At 39.6% G+C, this 19,760-nt stretch overlaps 2 protein-coding genes across 2 annotated transcripts in view; one reads left to right on the top strand and one right to left on the bottom strand.

Annotated features, from left to right (window-relative positions):
• The window catches only part of SMYD3 (SET and MYND domain containing 3), a 689,934-nt gene that overhangs the window by 659,185 nt on the left and 10,989 nt on the right, over positions 1–19,760 (bottom strand). The gene's annotated exons all lie outside the window — the stretch shown is intronic.
• On the top strand, positions 14,178–15,026 carry LOC116622784 (programmed cell death protein 5-like). The gene has a single exon (XM_032389460.1). It carries the CDS (start codon positions 14,315–14,317, stop codon positions 14,639–14,641), a length of 327 nt encoding a protein of 108 aa, XP_032245351.1. The 5' UTR covers positions 14,178–14,314; the 3' UTR covers positions 14,642–15,026.

Here is a 19,760-nt window from a genome sequence, read left to right as displayed (position 1 = left end):
GGCTTTTTTGCCCTGATTCTTTAGTCTTTCAAAGTTAATTTTTTTTAATTTTTCTTTTTTTTTTAATTTTTCTTTTTCCCTTTTTCAACCAATCCCTTTTTTAAAAATCTTTTTTATTTTTCATTTTTAGAGCCATATTCTATCCCTTCATAGTAGTTAAGCTTATTTTTGGTATATATATAAGTTGTTCTCTCTTTAAAATTTTGGGATACAGTTTCTTCTAACAGACCAAAACATACCCTAAATCTCTAGTGTATGGCTTTGTTCTAGTCTCCTCCCTGATCATATTCTCTCCCTTTTTTTTTCTTAATTTCTCTTCTTTCTTTTTTCAACCAACTTATCAATTCCTTTTATAAAATCTTTTATAATTTTCATCCTTACAGTAATATTCCATCCCTTCATCGTATTTACCCTTATTTTTGTACATATATAAGCTTTTCTTTCTTTAAAATTTTGGAGGCAGTTTCTTCTAAGAGACAAAAAAATGCCCAACATCTAGTGTGTGGCATTGATCTATTCACCAGCCTGATCATATTTGATCATATACTTTTTTTTTAATCTTTTTATATTTATTTTCTTTTTTCGTTCCTTCCCTTTCTTTTCCCCTGGTTTCAGGTCTCTTCTGATTTGCTAGTGTATATTTTTCTGAGGTCACTGTTACCCTGTTAGCATTTTGTTCTCTCCTTCATCCGTTCTCCTCTGGACAAAATGACAAGATGGAAAAAATCACCTCAAAAAAAAGAACAAGAGGCAGTACCAACTGCCAGGGACCTAATCAATACAGACATTAGTAAGATGTCGGAACTAGAGTCCAGAATGACGATTTTAAAGATACTAGCTGGGCTTGAAAAAAGCATGGAAGATAGTAGAGAAACCCTTTCTGGAGAAATAAAAGAACTAAAATCTAACCAAGTCGAAATCAAAAAGGCTATTAATGAGGTGCAATCCAAAATGGAGGCTCTAACTGCTAGGATAAATGAGGCAGAAGAGCGAATCAGTGATATAGAAGACTAAATGATGGAAAATAAAGAAGGTGAGAAAAAGAGAGATAAACTACTACTGGATCACGAGGGCAGAATTCGAGAGATAAGTGATACCATAAGATGAAACAATATTAGAATAATTGGGATCCCAGAAGAAGAAGAAAGAGAGAGAGGGGCAGAAGGTATATTGGAGCAAATTACAGCAGACAACTTCCCTAATTTGGGGAAGGAAACAGGCATCAAAATCCAGGAGGCACAAAGAACCCCCCTCAAAATCAATAAAAATAGGTCAACACCCCAACATCTAATAGTAAAACTTACGAGTCTCAGAGACAAAGAGAAAATCCTGAAAGCAGCTTGGGACAAGAGATCTGTAACCTACAATGGTAGAAACATTAGACTGGCAACAGACCTATCCACAGAGACCTGGCAGGCCAGAAAGGACTGGCATGATACATTCAGAGCACTAAATGAGAAAAATATGCAGCCGAGAATACTATATCCAGCTAGGCTGTCATTAAAAATAGAAGGAGAGATAAAAAGCTTCCAGGACAAACAAAAACTAAAAGAATTTGCAAACATGAAACTAGCCCTACAAGAAATATTGAAAGGGGTTCTCTAAGCAAAGAGAGAGCCTAAAAGTAACATAGACCAGAAAGAAACACAGACAATATACAGTAACAGTCACCTTACAGGCAATACAGTGGCACTAAATTCGTATCTTTCAATAGTTATCCTGAATGTAAATGGGCTAAATGCCCCAATCAAAAGACACAGGCTATCAGATTGGATAAAAAAACAAGACCTATTAATATGCTGTCTGCAAGAGACTCATTTTAGACCCAAAGACACCTCTAGATTGAAAGTGAGGGGGTGGAAAACCATTTGCCATGCTAATGGACCCAAAAGAAAGCTGGGGTGGCAATCCTTATATCAGACAAATTAGATTTTAAACCAAAGACTACAATAAGAGATAAGGAAGAACACTATATCCTACTTAAAGGGTCTATCCAACAAGAAGATCTAACAATTGTAAATATCTATGCCCCTAACATGGGAGCAGCCAATTATATAAGCCAATTAATAACAAAAGCAAAGAAACACATCGACAACAATACAATAATAGTAGGGGACTTTAACAACCCCCTCACTGAAATGCACAAATCACCTAAGCAAGAGATCAATAAGGAAATAAAGACTTTAAATGACACACTGGGGGCGCCTGGGTGGCTCAGATGATTAAGCATCTGCTTTGGCTCAGGTCATGATCCCAGGGTCCTGGGATTGGGCCCGGCATCAGACTCCCTGCGCAGCAGGGAGCCTGCTTCTCCCCCTCCCTCTGCTTCTCCCCCTGCTCATGTTCTCTCTGTATCTCTGTGTCTCAAGTGAATAAAAAAAAAAAATTTTTTTTTAAATAAAAATAAATGACACAATGGACCAAATGGACTTCACAGATATATTCAGAACATTCCATCCCAAAGCAACAGAATACACATTCTTCTCTAGTGCCCATGGAACATTCTCCAGAATAGATCACACCCTAGGTCACAAATCAGGTCTCCACCAGTACCAAAAGATTGGGATCATTCCCTGCATATTTTCGGACCATAATATGGCTCTGAAACTAGAACTCAATCACAAGAGGGAAGTCGGAAAGAACTCAAATACATGGAAGCTAAAGTGCATCCTACTAAAGAATGAATGGGTCAACCAGGAAATTAAAGAAGAATTCAAAAAATTCATGGAAACAAATGAAAATGAAAACACAACTGTTCAAAATCTTTGGGATGCAGCAAAGGCAGTCCTAAGAGGAAAGTATATAGCAATACAAGCCTTTCTCAAGAAACAAGAAAGGTCTCAAGTACACAACCTAACCCTACACCTAAAGGAGCTGGAGAAAGAACAGCAAATAAAGCCTAAACCCAGCAGAAGAAGAGAAATAATAAAGATCAGAGCAGAAATCAATGAAATAGAAACCAAAAGAACAGCAGAACAGATCAACGAAACTAGGAGCTGGTTCTTTGAAAGAATTAACAAGATTGATAAACCCCTGGCCAGACTTATCAAAAACAAAACAGAAAGGTCCCAAATAAAATCATGAATGAAAGAGGAGAGATCACAACCAACACCAAAGAAATACAAACAATGATAGGAACATATTATGAGCAAGTATATGCCAGCAAATTCGATAATCTGGAAGAAATGGATGCATTCCTAGAGATGTATAAACTACCAAAACTGAACCAGGAAGAAACAGAAAACCTGAACAGACCTATAACCACCAAGGAAATTAAAGGCAGTAATCAAAAATCTCCCAAGAAACAAGAGCCCAGGGCCAGATGGCTTCCCAGGGGAATTCTAACCAAACATTTAAAGAAGAATTAATACCTATTCTTCTGAAACTGTTCCAAAAAATAGAAATGGAAGGAAAACTTCCAAACTCGTTTTATGAGGCCACCATTACCTTGATCCCAAAACCAGACAAAGACCCATCAAAAAGGAGAATTACAGACCAATATCCCTGATGAACATGGATGCAAAAATTCTCACCAAAATACTAGCCAATAGGATCCAACAGTACATTAAAAGGATTATTCACCATGACCAAGTGGGATTTATTCCTGGGCTGCAAGGTTGGTTCAACATCCGCAAATCAATCAACGTGATACAATACATTAATAAAAGAAAGAACAAGAACCGTAAGATCCTCTCAATAGATGCAGGAAAAACATTTGACAAAGTACAGCATCCTTTCTTGATCAAAACTCTTCAGAGTATAGGGATAGAGGGTACATACCTCAACATCATAAAAGCCATCTATGAAAAACCCACAGCGAATATCATTCTCAATGGGGAAAAACTGAGAGCGCTCCTCCTAAGGTCAGGAACACCACAGGGATGTCCACTATCACCACTGCTATTCAACATAGTACTAGAAGTCCTAGGCACAGCAATCAGACAACAAAAATAAATAAAACGCATCCAAATCAGCAAAGAAGAAGTCAAACTCTCACTCTGCGAGATGATATACTTTATGTGGAAAACCCCAAAGACTCCACCCCAAAACTGCTAGAACTCATACAGGAATTCAGTAAAGTGGCAGGACATAAAATTAATGCACAGAAATCAGTGGCATTCCTATACACCAACAACAAGACAGAAGAAAGAGAAACTAAAGAGTCGATCCCATTTACAATTGCACCCAAAACCATAAGATACCTAGGAATAAATCTAACCAAAGACGCAAAGAATCTGTACGCAGAAAACTATAAAATACTCATGAAAGAAATTGAGGAAGACAAAGAAATGGAAAACGTTCCATGCTCATAGATTGGAAGAACAAATATTGTGAAGATGTCAAGGTTACCTAGAGCAACCTACACATTCAATGCAATCCCCATCAAAATACCATCCACTTTTTTCAAAGAAATGGAACAAATAATCCTAAAATCTGTATGGAACCAGAAAAGACCCCGAATAGCCAGAGGAATGTTGAAAAAGAAAAGCAAAGCTGGCGGCATCACAATTCCGGACTTCCAGCTCTATTACAAAGCTGTCATCATCAAGACAGTATGGTACTGGCACAAAAACAGACACATAGATCAATGGAACAGAATAGAGAGCCCAGAAATGGACCCACAACTCTATGGTCAACTAATTTTCAACAAAGCAGGAAAGAATGTCCAATGGAAAAAAGTCTCTTCAACAAATGGTGTTGGTAAAATTGGACAGCCACATCCAGAAGAATGAAACTGGACCATTTCCTTACACCACACACAAAAATAGACTCAAAATGGTTGAAAGACCTAAATGTGAGACAGGAGTTCATCAAAATCCTAAAGGAGAACACAGGCAGCAACGTCTTCGACCTCAGCCGCAACTTCTTCCTAGAAACATCACCAAAGGCAAGGGAAGCAAGGGCAAAAATGAACTGTTGGGACTTCATCAAGATAAAAAGCTTTTGCACAGCAAAGGAAACAATCAACAAAACCAAAAGACAACCGATAGAATGGGAGAAAATATTTGCAAATGACATATCGGATAAAGGGCTAGTATCCAAAATCTATAAAGAACTGATCAAACTCAACACCCAAAGAACAAATAATCCAATCAAGAAATGGGCAGAAGACATGAACAGACATTTCTGCAAAGAAGACATCCAAATGGCCAACAGACACATGAAAAAGTGCTCAACATCACTCAGCATCAGGGAAATCCAAATCCAAACCTCAATGAGATACCTCACACCAGTCAGAATGGCTAAAATTAACAAGTCAGGAAACGACAGATGTTGGCGGGGATGCAGAGAAAGGGGAACCCTCCTACACTGCTGGTGGGAATGCAAGCTGGCGCAGCCACTCTGGGAAACAGTATGGAGGTTGCTCAAAAAATTGAAAATAGAGCTACCATACGATCCAGCAATTGCACTACTGGGTATTTACCCCAAAGATACAAATGTAGGGATCCAAAGGGGTACGTGCACCCCGATGTTTATAGCAGCAATGTCCACAATAGCCAAACTGTGGAAAGAGCCAAGATGTCCATCCACAGATGAATGGATAAAGAAGACATGGTATATATATACAATGGAATATTATGCATCCATCAAAAGGAATGAGATCTTGCCATTTGCAACGACGTGGATGGAACTGGAGGGTATTATGCTGAGCTAAATAAGCCAGTCAGAGAAAGACATGTATCATATGCCTCACTGATATGAGTTATTCTTAATCTCAGGAAACAAACTGAGGGTTGCTGGAGTCGGGGGCTGGGAGGGATGGGGTGGCTGGGTGATAGACACTGGGGAGGTTATGTGCTATGGTGAGCGCTGTGAATTGTTAAGACTGTTGAATCACAGACCTGTACCTCTGAAACAAATAATAATATTTATATGTTAAAAAAAAGATAGTAGGAAGGGAAAAATGAAGGGGTGGAAATTGGAGGGGGAGACGAACCATGTGGGACTATGGACTCTGAGAAACAAACTGAGGGTTCTGGGGGGGGGATGGGTTAGCCTGATGTTGGGTATTAAAGAGGGCACGTTCTGCATGGAGCACTGGGTGTTATACACAAACAATGAATCATGGAACCCTACATCAAAAACTATGATGTAATGTATGGTGATTAACATAATAATAAAAAAACTAATGATGTAATGTATGGTTATTAACATAATAAAATAAAAAAATTTAAAAAAGAATTAAATTTTGATACTCATCAAATTTGTGAGAAACATCACAACCATTCCAATTAAAAATTTGATTTAATATGTGCCTGCCCTATATGTGACAGTCATTTAAATATGTACAGAACATGCTAATGTGAATGTCCAGTTTGAAATTCAACATACAGAACTATTTACGGATATCATTTGTAGCCTGAATGAACCCAGCTGTAGCAAGTTCACCTTAGCCCTTGAATATAAAGTTGCAAAGGAGGGGGTCAATTAGGATGAAAAAGAAAGATAATCATTGTCAAACCAGACTGCACATTAGAATAACCTAGGGAGCTTTTAAAATTTCCACATTCAAGCATACTCTGAACCAATTAAATCAGATCTCTGGGTGGGAACCATGCACCAGTATTTTTTTTTTTTTTTTTTTTTTTTATTTATTTGACAGAGAGAGACATAGCAAGAGAGGGAACACAAGCAGGGGGAGTAGGAGAGGAAGAAGCAGGCTTCCCAAGGAGCAGGGAGCCCGATGTGGGGCTTGATCCCAGAACCTGAGATCATGACCTGAGCCGAAGGCAGACGCTTAACGACTGAGCCACCCAGGCGCCCCTGCACCAGTATTTTTTAATGCTCCCCAGGTGCTTCCAATGTGTAGCCAACACTGAGAACCAATGAATCAGAAGAGAATCTCTCCCATGTTCTAAAAACCTAAAGATCAGAACTATACAAAGAAAGGAAAAAAGTCCCAGAAAGCAGGGAGTCCTTCGTAAGTAAGCTGTTTTCTTTCAAGTTATAAATGATTTCTATGTATTAAGGATATGTGCCTTTTTATGTTGCGAATATTTTCCTCAGTTTCTTGGCTTCTCCATTATAAGTCAGTTCTTTGACATACAGATATTTTTGACTTTTATGAAGTTATATCTATTGATCAAACTAACTTTTCCCCCTTATTTGGTTATTTTTGCCTCAAAGACTTAACAACAAAACCAAAACAATAAAAAACAGGGTACTTCCTAACATTATGATTCTCAACCAAAGTAATGAATAAAAAAGTCAGGGGGGGCCTGGGTGGCTCAGTCGGGTCTGCCTTCAGCTCAGGTCATGATCCCAGGGTCCTGGGATCTAGGTCTGCATCAGGCTCCCTGCTCAGCGGGGAGCCTGCTTCTCCCTCTCCCCCTGCCTGCTGATCCCCCTGCTTGTGCTCTCTCTCTCTCTCTGTCAAATAAATAGATAAAATCTTTTAAAAAAATCAATATTAACCTAGAACTATAAATACCCTTAAATGCTCAAAATTAAACATGAATAGGTCATGTGTAAAATAAAATGGCAACAAGTTAACTTTTAAAAAGGATACTTTTTTATTTTACTGTATTTAAACAATAATGACTTTGTCGACTTTAAATGTAGGTTCCACGCCCAGCACAGGGCCCAAAGCAGGGCTCGAACTCACAAGACCTGAGCTGAAATCAAGACTCCAATGACACCAACTAAGCCACCCAGGTGTCCCCCAATTTTTACTTTTAAAATAAACTGTCTAAGATGTTTATCACATGGGTTATGTGCCTTTTCAGGAACTGTTCAGAAATATAGCTAGTTGCGGCGAAAGCAACCATTTGAGTTCTAAGATTAGACCAAGACAGAATAGACAAGGTTATTCCACACAATCACATTTATTATTTTTATCCTAACAAGTAATTATTACAACAAAATTTTTTTTTAATATTTTATTTATTTGACAGAGAGATAGCGAGAGCAGGAACACAAGCAGGGGGAGTGGGAGAGGGAGAAGCAGGCTTCCCGCGGAGCAAGGAGCCCGATGCGGGGCTCAATCCCAGGACCCTGGGATCATGACCTGAGCCGAAGGCAGACGCTTAACGACTGAGCCACCCAGGCACCCCTATTACAACAAAATTTAAGGGGGGTTCCCTGTATAAAATATTTTGTAGTAATAAATCCCATTGTAAATATAGATCAATAGGCACAATTCTCCCCCAAATCGTCACAAATTCAATTGACTACTAGTTTCAAACATGAGTTTTTGCTTTTAACGTGAATAACAGTCATTATTAAGGCACTGTTACCACATCAATTTGCCCAGTTGTTCTTTCATTATGATGAGTTTTATATAGATATTTATGACAAAATTTTGATTTTCTGGTTCAAATTCAAAACAAAAGCTATGGTAAATGTCAGAAGTTGAGAACAGTTTGGAAAGGACGTTCATGAAGATGATCACTGAGGGATACTGAGTTTCAATAGCTGAAAACAAAGACACTATACTGAAAAATGTCTGTGTGCTTTTAACCCCATTGTCCACCAGAGGGAGCATCACATCTAATTTAGAGTCTAAATGGGGAGCCCCCAGATGGAAAGGGGAAATCATCTAAAACTTAATCGACAAAAATTTTAGATGTAGTATTTACAGAATTAAATATAAAACCAAATCACAACATCCAAAAAAAATTCAAAGGAAATATTTATCAAATACCTGGACTGCTGAGAACTGTAATACTTACAGAAATCCATTCATCTATTTAACGTAAATACACAAGTTACACAAATATCCTGAAATTATTATTTTTATTTTTTTTTAAAGACCTTATTTATTTATTTGACAGAGAGATAGAGAAAGAGCACAGGTAGGCAGAGAGGCAGGCAGAGGGAGAGGGAGAAGCAGACTCTCCACTGAGCAGGGAGCCTGACGTGGGGCTCAATCCCAGGACCCTGGGATCATGACCTGAGCCGAGGGCAGTTGCCTAACCGACTGAGCCACCTAGGCACCCCCAAATATCCTGAAATTATAAGCAGCAAATGTATGTTGATTCCATAAGTTTGTGCTGCAGCACAAAATTCTGCAAGGCTAACAAGCTCCCATTGATAATGATGCTGCTGATCCCCAGACCACACTTGGTGTACCAAGAACAGAGGATAATGTAAACTGAATTTCCAAACTCACATTTTAACTCTTAAGTTAGGAAACTGATTGGTAAGGAATGGGACCCTAAATTTGGGATGCAAACCCATGAAATTTGATGCCTTGAACTCCTAAATTCTGTTGAATTTCCTCTACCAGTAAAAACACTCTGAAGAGGGTGGTCTCCCTTTGCCTAAAGAACCTGCAATGGTCTCCCCCCATGGTAAGTGCCCTGTGAAGGACCTGCTGTGGAACTACCTTCACCATCTCTCAGTGCTTTAGATCTATGACCAGACTCAAGTCCCAGCAGTCCCCAAAGAATAAAGCAGAAAACTACGACCCATTGGGGCACCAGGGTGGCACAGTTACACATCCAACTCCATTTCAGCTCAGGTCATGATTTCAGGGTTGTGAGATCAAGTCCCGAGCCAGGATCTACCCTCAGCAGGGAGTCTGCTTAAAATTCTTCCCTCTCCCTCTGCCCCTCCCCACTGCTTGTGCATGCGCTCTCTAAAATAAATCTTAAAAAAAAAAAAAAGTGCAGGCACCTGGGTGGCTCAGTCGGTTGAGCATCTGCCTTTAGCTCAGGTCATGATTTCAGAGTCCTGGGATTGAGCCCCACACCTGCTTCTCCCTCTCCCTCTGCCCCCACCCCTGCTTCTGCATGCTCAGACAGATGAATAAAATCTTTGAAAAAAAAAAAGTGCAACCCATTAGGAGATTCATTACACACCAAAAGAATTGCGAGATTTTGCCAATTTATATCAACAAAAACTTGAGGAACACATACGGGAAAGGATCCTAAGAGTGTTGGAGTGTTGGATTCAGATGGAAGATAATGCTGAATTAGGCTGAATTTATTGCTATGGGTGTGCTAAGCAGAAACTGTGGATTCAACAGGTTGGCTCAAGCAGCTAGGAACGCCTAACAGTTTGCTTGGTTGGTTTACTGAAAGCTGGACCTAAAGGTGACCTACACTAAATGAAGGTGAAACATCTGAACTTCTTTGGGTACTGAGGTCTTCCTGATAGCTTAAGGATATCAGAATGCTGAGTGGGTTTAATATGTTAGACCTGCTTACCCTTAACCATGTCCCTGGGAGGATCCAGAAAACATTCCATTCACCAAGCTAAGAGAAATATATTCATGAGAGGAACTCTGGCCTCCTTTAAGAGCTCTGGGATGGCTAGCCTTCATAGGCCAGGAATAAAAGTGGTAACTCCTGCCATCAAACTGACTCCCTAAATTGAGCAGGAGATGATCGGATCCTGTGGTGGCAGGGACCAAGTGGCAGCACTTAATCACCAAAGACAAGGTGGGAATGAATACCATAATGGCAGCCAAAACAGTAACCAGAAAGGTTTGAACTGCAGAGATCTCTGACATTGGCTAAGAAATCAGTGCCCCAGGGCGCCTGGGTGGCTCAGTTGGTTAAGCGACTGCCTTCCGCTCAAGTCATGATCCTGGAGTCCCAGGATTGAGTCCCACATCAGGCTCCCTGCTAGGCGGGGAGTCTGCTTCTCCCTCTGACCCTCCCCCCCTTGCTCTCTTTCTCTCATTCTCTCTCTCTCAAATAAATAAATAAAATCTTTAAGAAAAAAAAAAGAAAGAAATCAGTGCCCCTAGAACTGAAACAGATGGGCAATCTATTAAAGTCTTGATTAGTTTAGGGGCGCCTGGGTGGCTCAGTCGTTGAGCGTCTGCCTTCGGCTCAGGTCATGATCCGAGGGTCCTGGGATCGAGCCCCGCATCGGGCTCCCTGCTCAGCGGGAAGCCTGCTTCTCCCTCTCCCACTCCCCCTGCTTGTGTTCCCTCTCTCGCTGTGTCTCTCTCTGTCAAATAAATAAATAAAATCTTTAAAAAAAAAAAAAAGTCTTGATTAGTTTAAGTAGAAAAACTCGAAGTATGATTTAAATCACCAAAAAAGTAAAGTTGTGGCCCCTCTACCAATTCCTAGATTGGAGCCATTTCATAGACCCAGAGTCTCTGGAATGAAGGGCATTCCCTTAAGAAGAATTCTACCACAGAGCCAAATATGGATACTATAAATTTTCCACCTAGGCTTCCCTAAAGAGATCAACAGCCATTTATTAAGGATGACTTTGTTCTGGGGAAGAGGACATAAGCAGCTCTTGGAAGGATTACTAGATACTGGCTCTGAACTAGAGTGAATTCCTGAAGACTCAAAATACCATTTTGGTCCAAACTTTCAGTAATAGCAGCTTATGGAAATCAGAGGATCAATGCAGATTTGGCTCAGATTTATCTCAAAGTGGGTCCAATAGGTCCCAAATCCACCGTGCAGTTAATTCTGCTGGAACACACAGTTGGAACAGACATCCTTAACAACTGACAGAATCCCCTCTCTTGGGGCGCCTGGGTGGTTGGGCATCCAACTCTTGATATCGGCTCAGGTCATGATCTGTGTCATGGGATCGAGCCCTGCTTTGGGCTCAGTGCTCAGCATGGAGTCTGCTTGAGATTCTCTCTCTATAAAATAAATAAAATCTTTAAAAATAAAATAAATAAAAAAAAGAATCCCCTCTAATCCCCTACCCATACAGTAATGACTAGCCTAGTATAAAAGTGCATGTGGAAGCCACTAGAACTGCCATTACCTACCTAAACAGTAAACCAAAACCAATACTGCATTTCTGGAGGACTTCCTGCCACCATCAATGACGTGAAAGATGCAAAGGTGGTGATTTCCTCCCACATCCTCATTTAACTTGATTTGGCTAACGTAGACAGATGGATCTTGGAGAATGACCGTGTGCTTTCAGTTGTGCACAGGATAGTTAGGTGAATGAACTTGCTATTGATGCCAAGTATGGTTAAGGAAGGTTAAAGAGGCACGCATGTGTGACAAGGGATGAACTGCAGTGGCTTCCGTAGTCTACTGACACAGCAAGCTGGAACTACAATTCCCAAAATTTCCTCTCTGGAGGACTCTGGATTAAGGTTAGCCAAAAAAGATGTGTGCGATTTGGAAGGCAGAAGTGAAGCAACCATCATCATCCTCTTCTGTAGGATGTGTAGGGCTTGCATAGGGTACAGGTACTGTTGCAGCCTGTGTACACGGTCACTACCTAATGGTTTGCCTTGTTGGCCTGGGCTAGCAGCCAGGCCCTCTGCTCCTCCATCTCCCATGGTATCTCTTCCTGAACCTTCTCCAAGTTGTGGGGCCCAGTACATGAACAGTTCTGTGGCAAAGAGCATTAGCAATTTCTGCAGGTCACTGGTGTCATTCAGGGGAAGGCAGTGACAGACACAGGTTTCAAGTTGTCCTCATTAGTTCCAGTTGGATTCCAATGTGTTTTTGCTTCCCCCCAATATGACATCCAGCTTCTCCTTCTGCCAGCTCCACTGATTTCAGGACCCACACAATTCAGAGACAACAGCAACTTTACCAATTCCCAAATTATGTAAGGTCTAACCTCTATAATCCTTATCCTTTGTCATTCAGTGATTCTGCTTCTCTGATCCAACCCCAAATAGATATAAGCCCTTTGTAGAAAAACTGACCAGTCCAAGAGAATAACCCTGACAGTTGGAAGACACCAGATGACCAAATATATAGACACCCACTGGGCAAGAATCTGCACAAACACCCAGAGTTGTTATTTTTCAACCTAAAACTTTTTAGTGCCTCATTCTTCAATATGACTAATCAAGAATGACCAGACACCTGAGGACAGTTCATCTTTTCTTCCCTTTTACTTTTGTCATAGAGAGTTTGAAACATTCCCAAAAGTAGAGAATAGTATAATGGAACCCCACACATTCATCAACCAGCTTCAAAAATTATCAACACATGGCTAATCTTATACAAACTATACCCTCACCAATACCTCCCAACTACATTACTTTAAAGCAAACCTCAGTCTGTCATTTCACCCATTATCTACCGCAAAAAGATAAAACTTTTAATTGTTTTTAACTTCTCATTTTGAAATAATTTCAGATTGATAACAAAAATTCCAAGAAATAGTAAAGAATTCCATTTGTCCTTCACAAGGATATCATATGATGCTTACATCTTACATAATCAAAGAACAATTATCAAAATCAAAAAACTAGCATTGAATCTAATAATTTCTAATTTTATTGCATTGCAATCAGAGAACAAAGCTGCTATTACTTAAGATTTGTTTAAACTTCCTTTACCATCTAATATAAGGTACATTTTTGTAACAGTTCTTGATTACTCAAAAATACGTAATCTCAGGACGCCTGGGTGGCTCAGTGGGTTAAGCATCTGCCTTCGGCTCAGGTCATGATCCCAGGGTCCTGGGATTGAGTCCCACATCGGGCTCCTTGTTCAGCAGGGAGCCTGCTTCTCCCTCTGCCTGCCGCTACCCCCTGCTTGTGCTCTCTCTGACAAATAAATAAATAAAATCTTTAAAAAAAAAAATGTAGTATCTGATAAGTGTATAGTCTTTAACATATCTAATAAATGTATTAATTGCAAAACAAATTAACAGTGATTCAATATTATTAACTAATCTATAGACTTCATTCAAATTTCATCAATTGTCCCACTAATGTCCAATTTTTAATCCACGAACATACTTTGCATGCTTTAGTTTTCATGGTTCCTTGGTGTCCTTTAATCTGGAAGAGGTTCTTCAATCTCTCTGTCATTCACCACCTGGATTCAATTGCAGAGTACTGCCTAGTTACTGTATACTGTCCCTCAATTTGGTTTCCTCTGATGTTTCCTCATGATTAAATTCAGGTTACATTTTTGATATTATACATCAGAGAACGGATGTTGTGTCCTGCTCAGTGGGTATGAGGAAGTATACCATGTCAATATGTCATATTATTAGAGTTATTACCTTTGTTCACCTGGTTAAAGTGATGTCTGCCAAGTTTATCTACTGTGAAGTTACTATATTTTTTCCCTTGTACTTAATAAGGATCTACTAAGGAGACTAAAAATTATGTGAATATCTATTTTTTTTTTAAGATTTTATTTACTTATTTGAGAGAGAAAGCTCAGGCAGGGGGAGGGGCAGAGGGAGAAGCAGACTCCCAGCTGAGCAAGGAGCCCGATGCGGGGCTCGATCCCAGGACCCTGGGATCGTGACTTGACCCAAGGCTGATGCTTAACTGACTGAACCGCCCAGGCACCACTGTAAATACCTATTTCTGATCATACTTTTGCCCACTCATTTTAGCATCCATTGATTATTCTTGTCCAAAAGTTACAGATTTGTCTCGACCCCGGACTGCTGCACCATGGCTGAGGAGGAGCTGGAGGCTCTGAGGAAGCAGAGGCCGGCCGAACTGCAGGCGAAGCATGGGGATCCTGGTGATGCAGCACAACAGGAAGCAAAGCACAGGGAAGCAGAAATGAGAAACAGTATCTTAGCCCAAGTCCTGGATCAGTCAGTCTGGGCCCGTTTAAGTAACTTAGCACTTGTAAAGTCCAAACAAACTAAAGCAGTAGAGAATTACCTCATACAGATGGCAAGATATGGACAACTAAGTGGGAAGGTATCAGAACAAGGTTTAACAGAAATCCTTGAAAAAGTAAGCCAACAAACAAAAGAAAACCACAGTTAAATTCAACAGAAGAAAAGCCATGGACTCTGATGAAGAGGACGATTATTGAAATTTAAGATGTTTAGAGACTAGAACTTAATGGAACAGTTCTAGGACAGATAATACTGGGTAGAAGTGAAGATCTGATTGTTTACTTTGTTTACTGTCTATATGCCTTTTAAAAAAATAAACTCGTTATGCAAAAGTTACAGATTAGACTGTTTCTGAGATACAGTCCAACTCAAACATTCTACCCCATGATTCTATTAACATCTTAAATTTAAAACTTCACCTTTATTTGGTTAAACTGTTAAAAAATTTTAGACAAGACTGGGGTTGGGGAAATAATTTGCATAAACACCCCACTGATTAAAATTTCTCATTGAAACACAGTTTTTTTTTTAAAGATTTTATTTATTTATTTGAGAGAGAGAGACAGAGAGAGAGCACATGAGAGGGGGGAGGGTCAGAGAGAGCAGCAGACTCCCTACCAAGCAGGTAGCCCGATGCGGGACTCGATCCAGGGACTCCAGGATCATGACCTGAGCCGAAGGCAGTCGCTTAACCAGAAACACAGTTTTATTTTAATGATGCTCTTTACCTAAGCAAGCAAACCTGAAATATAAGAAGACTTACATACAAGTTGGTTCTCTAGTCTCTCTTAAGTAAATTTATAGTGGGACATTAATAAGTCTAGGACAAAAAAAATCATGACTCTCCACAGATGATGAAAATACCTTTGGCAGAATTCAACACCTATTCTTAATTAAAAACTCCTGAGAAAATAGAAACGGATGGATACACTTCCTTAACATGATAAAATATATGTCCCTCAGACCTAAATCCAGAACCTTACGTAGTAAGTAAGCCCCAGGGAGACCAGGAACAATACAAGAATGCCAACTACCTCCACTACTATTTACCATTGTTCTGGAGGCATTACTCAGAGTATATTAGCCTGGAAAGAACAATGAGAGGCATACAAATTGAAAAAGAAACAAGATTACATTATCTGAAGATGACATGAGTATTCTTAGATATTAAATTCTCTGTAATTCTCTATGAGTAAAACAGTGTGATTCAAGTATATGAGTATACAGACCAATGAAACAGAGTAGAAAGCCCAGAGTTAGAGCCAATTAGTATATGATCTATAATACAAACACTGATTTTGTCTCAGTGATTTGCTCTAATCTTTTTAATAAACGGTGACAGGACTAATAGCCATTTAGAAAATGATAAAATTAGATCCATACCGGGGCGCTTGGGTGGCTCAGTCAGTTAAGTGTCTGCCTTCGACTCGGGTCATGATCCTGGAATCAAGCGCACATCAGGATCCTTGCTGGGCAGGGAGTCTGCTTCTCCTTCTACCCCTCCCCTTACTCATGCTTGTGTTCTCTCTCTCTGAAATAAATAAAATCTTTTAAAAAATAAAATAGGGGTGCCTGGGTGGCTCAGTCAGTTAAGCATCTGCCTTCGGCTCAGGTCATGATCCCAGAGTCCCAGGATCGAGCCCCATGTCGGGCTCCCTGCTCAGTAGGGAGTCTGCTTCTTCTCCCTCTGCTCCTCCCCGCTGCTCGTGCTCTCTCTCGCTTGCTGACTCTCTCAAAACAATAAAGTCTTTTAAAAATAAATAATTAATTAAATAAATAAAGTTTTTTAAAAAATATGTTTAATTTACTGATAATACAACTTAAATTCAAATTGAAACTATACTGAGGGGCGCCTGGGTGGCTCAGTCATTAGGCGTTTGCCTTTGGCTCAGGTCATGATCCCAGGGTCCTGGGATCGAGCCCCACATCGGGTTCCCTGCTCCGCAAGAAGCCTGCTTCTCCCACTCCCACTCCCCTTGCTTGTGTTCCCTCTCTCGCTGTCTCTTTCTCTGTCAAATAAATAAATAAAATCTTTTAAAAAAAGAAAGAAAGAAAGAAACTATACTGAGATACCACTTCTTGCCCATCAGACTGGTAAAAATTCAAAGACTTAACCATACACTCAGTCTACAAAGCTGAGGGAAACAAGCACTCTTACACATTGCTAGTAGAGATGTACCCCACATAGTTACTGACACTTTGACTTAGCACTCCCACTTCCAGGAATTTACATGAATATACACCTGCAATAAAACAAAAATACGTAAGTGCAAGGTGATTATTCATTACAGCATTATTCACAATTGCAAAATACTAGAAATTACATAAATGGCCAAGCAGAGGAAATTAGAAACTATGGCACATACACAAAACAGAGTATTATAGAGATATAAAAAAGAAAAAGACTACAAATACGATACGGAGTGATTTCCACTAGATATTTTAAGTGAAGAAAACAAGTACAAGAGCAGATACAGTATGCTACCTTTTGTATATCAACGGAAAATAAGAAAACACATACATGTGCTTATTTTTACCAATAAAAAAGAAGATAAAGCAGAAAATGATGAACATGGCTACCTGCAAGGGCGGGGAGGGCGCAATGGGGAACAGTATGGAGATGGGAGGGGCTGACACTTCTCTTTTTTATAGTTCAAGTTTGGGAAGCACGTGAATGTTCTACATATTCCAAACATAAAATTAAATCAGTAAGAATGGGGAAGAAAATCTAAAACTGAAAGCAAAGTAAAACAAATGAACTCAATTGTACTGCGAATTAATACCACTAAATACACTAAAGGGAAAAAGAGAAAGAATACAGAATGAGCACAGTATTTACCTATACACTCTCAGTCTTCAGCAGAGTAGCAGGGAAGGGGACATTGCAAACTATTCTGTACTAATAGGGGCATTTTTGGTAATATGTAGACGAAGCAATTCTTAAACAATTTTAGATGATGTACAGAATTGAACAAATGAGTAAATAAGTTGATGATGATGTTAGTAAGAGTGCCACCAAGGCAGAAAAAATATACAATTATGGAACAAGGAAAGGCAAGAAAGAACCCTAAGGAGACAAATCTGACTTGGAAGTGTTGGTGTGAACTCATGATTTCTAAATCATGTATGTGTATATATGTATGCACATTTTCATGAACCTGCATATTTCCTATTTTGCTACAAAGGTCGAAGAGCAAAGACACCACAGCAACAGTGAGCACACCTAGCAACAGATCTTGGTGTCTAATATTATTCCTCACTAAAAGAGCCCAGGAATCCTCAGAGAAATACTGATTCCAGGATTGGGACAGGCTAATTATAGGATGAGCCCAGAACATCTATTATGCAACAAAGTAAGGAAATGCTTTTAAAAAAAAAAAAAAGAAAGAAAAAGTTACAGGACAGAGGATCCAATTTGAAAGTTTTCCTACTAAAAAATTCTGCGATAATCTGAGCACTAAAATAAGTACACAACTAATTACAAACCACTGAAAAAAAATGGAAATTCATCAGTCCATACTGATAATACAGACAAATAATGAGGAAGAAGGATGGGCTCTTGCTTACAGTAGAATGCTAAGCTGAATGCTAACTGCTAAGTGTGGGGGGAGTGCTGTAGTTGGAAAACCAGCATTTATCATACCAAAGATTCAATCAAGAACCATCCGTGGATTCTAAATCTAGAGGAAATTTTAGCGAACAACATATTTCCATGGTCTTAAAATGTCTTCCCACAGATTATTAGTTGGGAGGTGAGGGACTGTGAACAGCGGGAAAACAAGACAACAGCTTGACCGGGTGATCACAATTACCACCACCCATGAAAGGCAGCTAAACACTGAACCTCCAAATGCGATACACTGAAGTTACATCAACACATGTAACATCACAGCTGAGAACACAGAACCTGAATCTAACCATGAAGAAACATTAGATAAACCCAAAATTAAGAAAGTTCTATTAAAACAGAAAGGAAAGGAAAAGGAAAGTCAGTGTTATATGACAAAGAAAAGTTGTGGAATGTTCCAGATTAAAGAAGGCCAAACATAAGACAATTAAATACGATACTTGACCCCTAGATTGGATCCTGTATTAAAAGGGGGGAGGGCGCCTGGGTGGCTCAGTTGGTTAAGCGACTGCCTTCGGCTCAGGTCATGATCCTGGAGTCCCGGGATCGAGTCCCGCATCGGGCTCCCTGCTCAGCGGGGAGTCTGCTTCTCCCTCTCCCGATCCCCCCTCTTGTGTGCTCTCTCTCTCAAGTAAATAAATAAAATCTTTAAAAATAAATAAATAAAAATAAAAGGGAAAATGCTATGAAGAACATTATTGGGTCACTTGACAAAACTGAAATACAGACAGTAAAGTATTATGGTAATGTTAAATTTAAGGAAGTATGTATAATTTTATGAAGTATGTATAAATTTAATGAGGTATGTATAACTTTCCTAATTGTTGGGAATACATATTAAAGTATTTAGGATAAAGGACCAGGATATATGGAACTTACATATTCAGAAAGGAAAAAGTGTGTATATGTGGATAAAGATGGGGGCTTAAGGGAGGAAGGGAGGAGAGAGTGTGTAAATGATGTCAAATGTTAATCTGGGTAAAAGGTATGCAGATTTTTTTGTCCTATTCTTATTCTTGCAACTTTTCTGTAAATTTGAAATTATTTCCAAAACAAAAGTATTTAAAAAAATTTAATTATAATGGGAAGAGGTTACTTTTCCAGGAAAGTAGCTAGAGGAGCATGCAACAATTGCAAACAGCCAAATCATGGTTTGTATTCAAAATGATCTTAAAAATAACTCCAGATTCTGTGGCGCCTGGGTGGCTCAGTTGGTAAAGCTTCTGCCTTCAGCTCAGGTCATGATCTCGGGTGCTGGGATCAAGTCCCGCATCAGGCTCCCTGCTCAGCGGGGAGTCTCTTCTCCTTCTCCCTCTGTCCCTCTCCCGACTTGTGCTCTCTGCTTTCTCTCAATGAATAAATAAAGTATTTAAAAAATAAAAATAGGAGCGCCTGGGTGGCTCAGTTGGTTAAGCGACTGCCTTTGGCTCAGGTCATGATCCCGGAGTCCCAGAATCGAGTCCCCCATCGGGCTCCCTGCTCAGTGGGGAGTCTGCTTCTCCCTCTGGCCCTCCCCCTTCTCGTGCTCTCTCTCATTCTCTCTCTCTCAAATAAATAAAATCTTAAAAAAATAAATAAAAAATAAAAATAACTTCAGGTTCTGATTTCATGTACTTTCTGCACATATAATACTAAACTA

The sequence above is a fragment of the Phoca vitulina genome, unplaced genomic scaffold (genome assembly GCF_004348235.1).
Source record: "Phoca vitulina isolate PV1807 unplaced genomic scaffold, GSC_HSeal_1.0 scaffold54, whole genome shotgun sequence".
NCBI lineage: Eukaryota > Metazoa > Chordata > Mammalia > Carnivora > Phocidae > Phoca > Phoca vitulina.
Note: the sequence above shows the minus strand (reverse complement) of the source record. Positions and strands in the feature narration are given on the sequence as shown.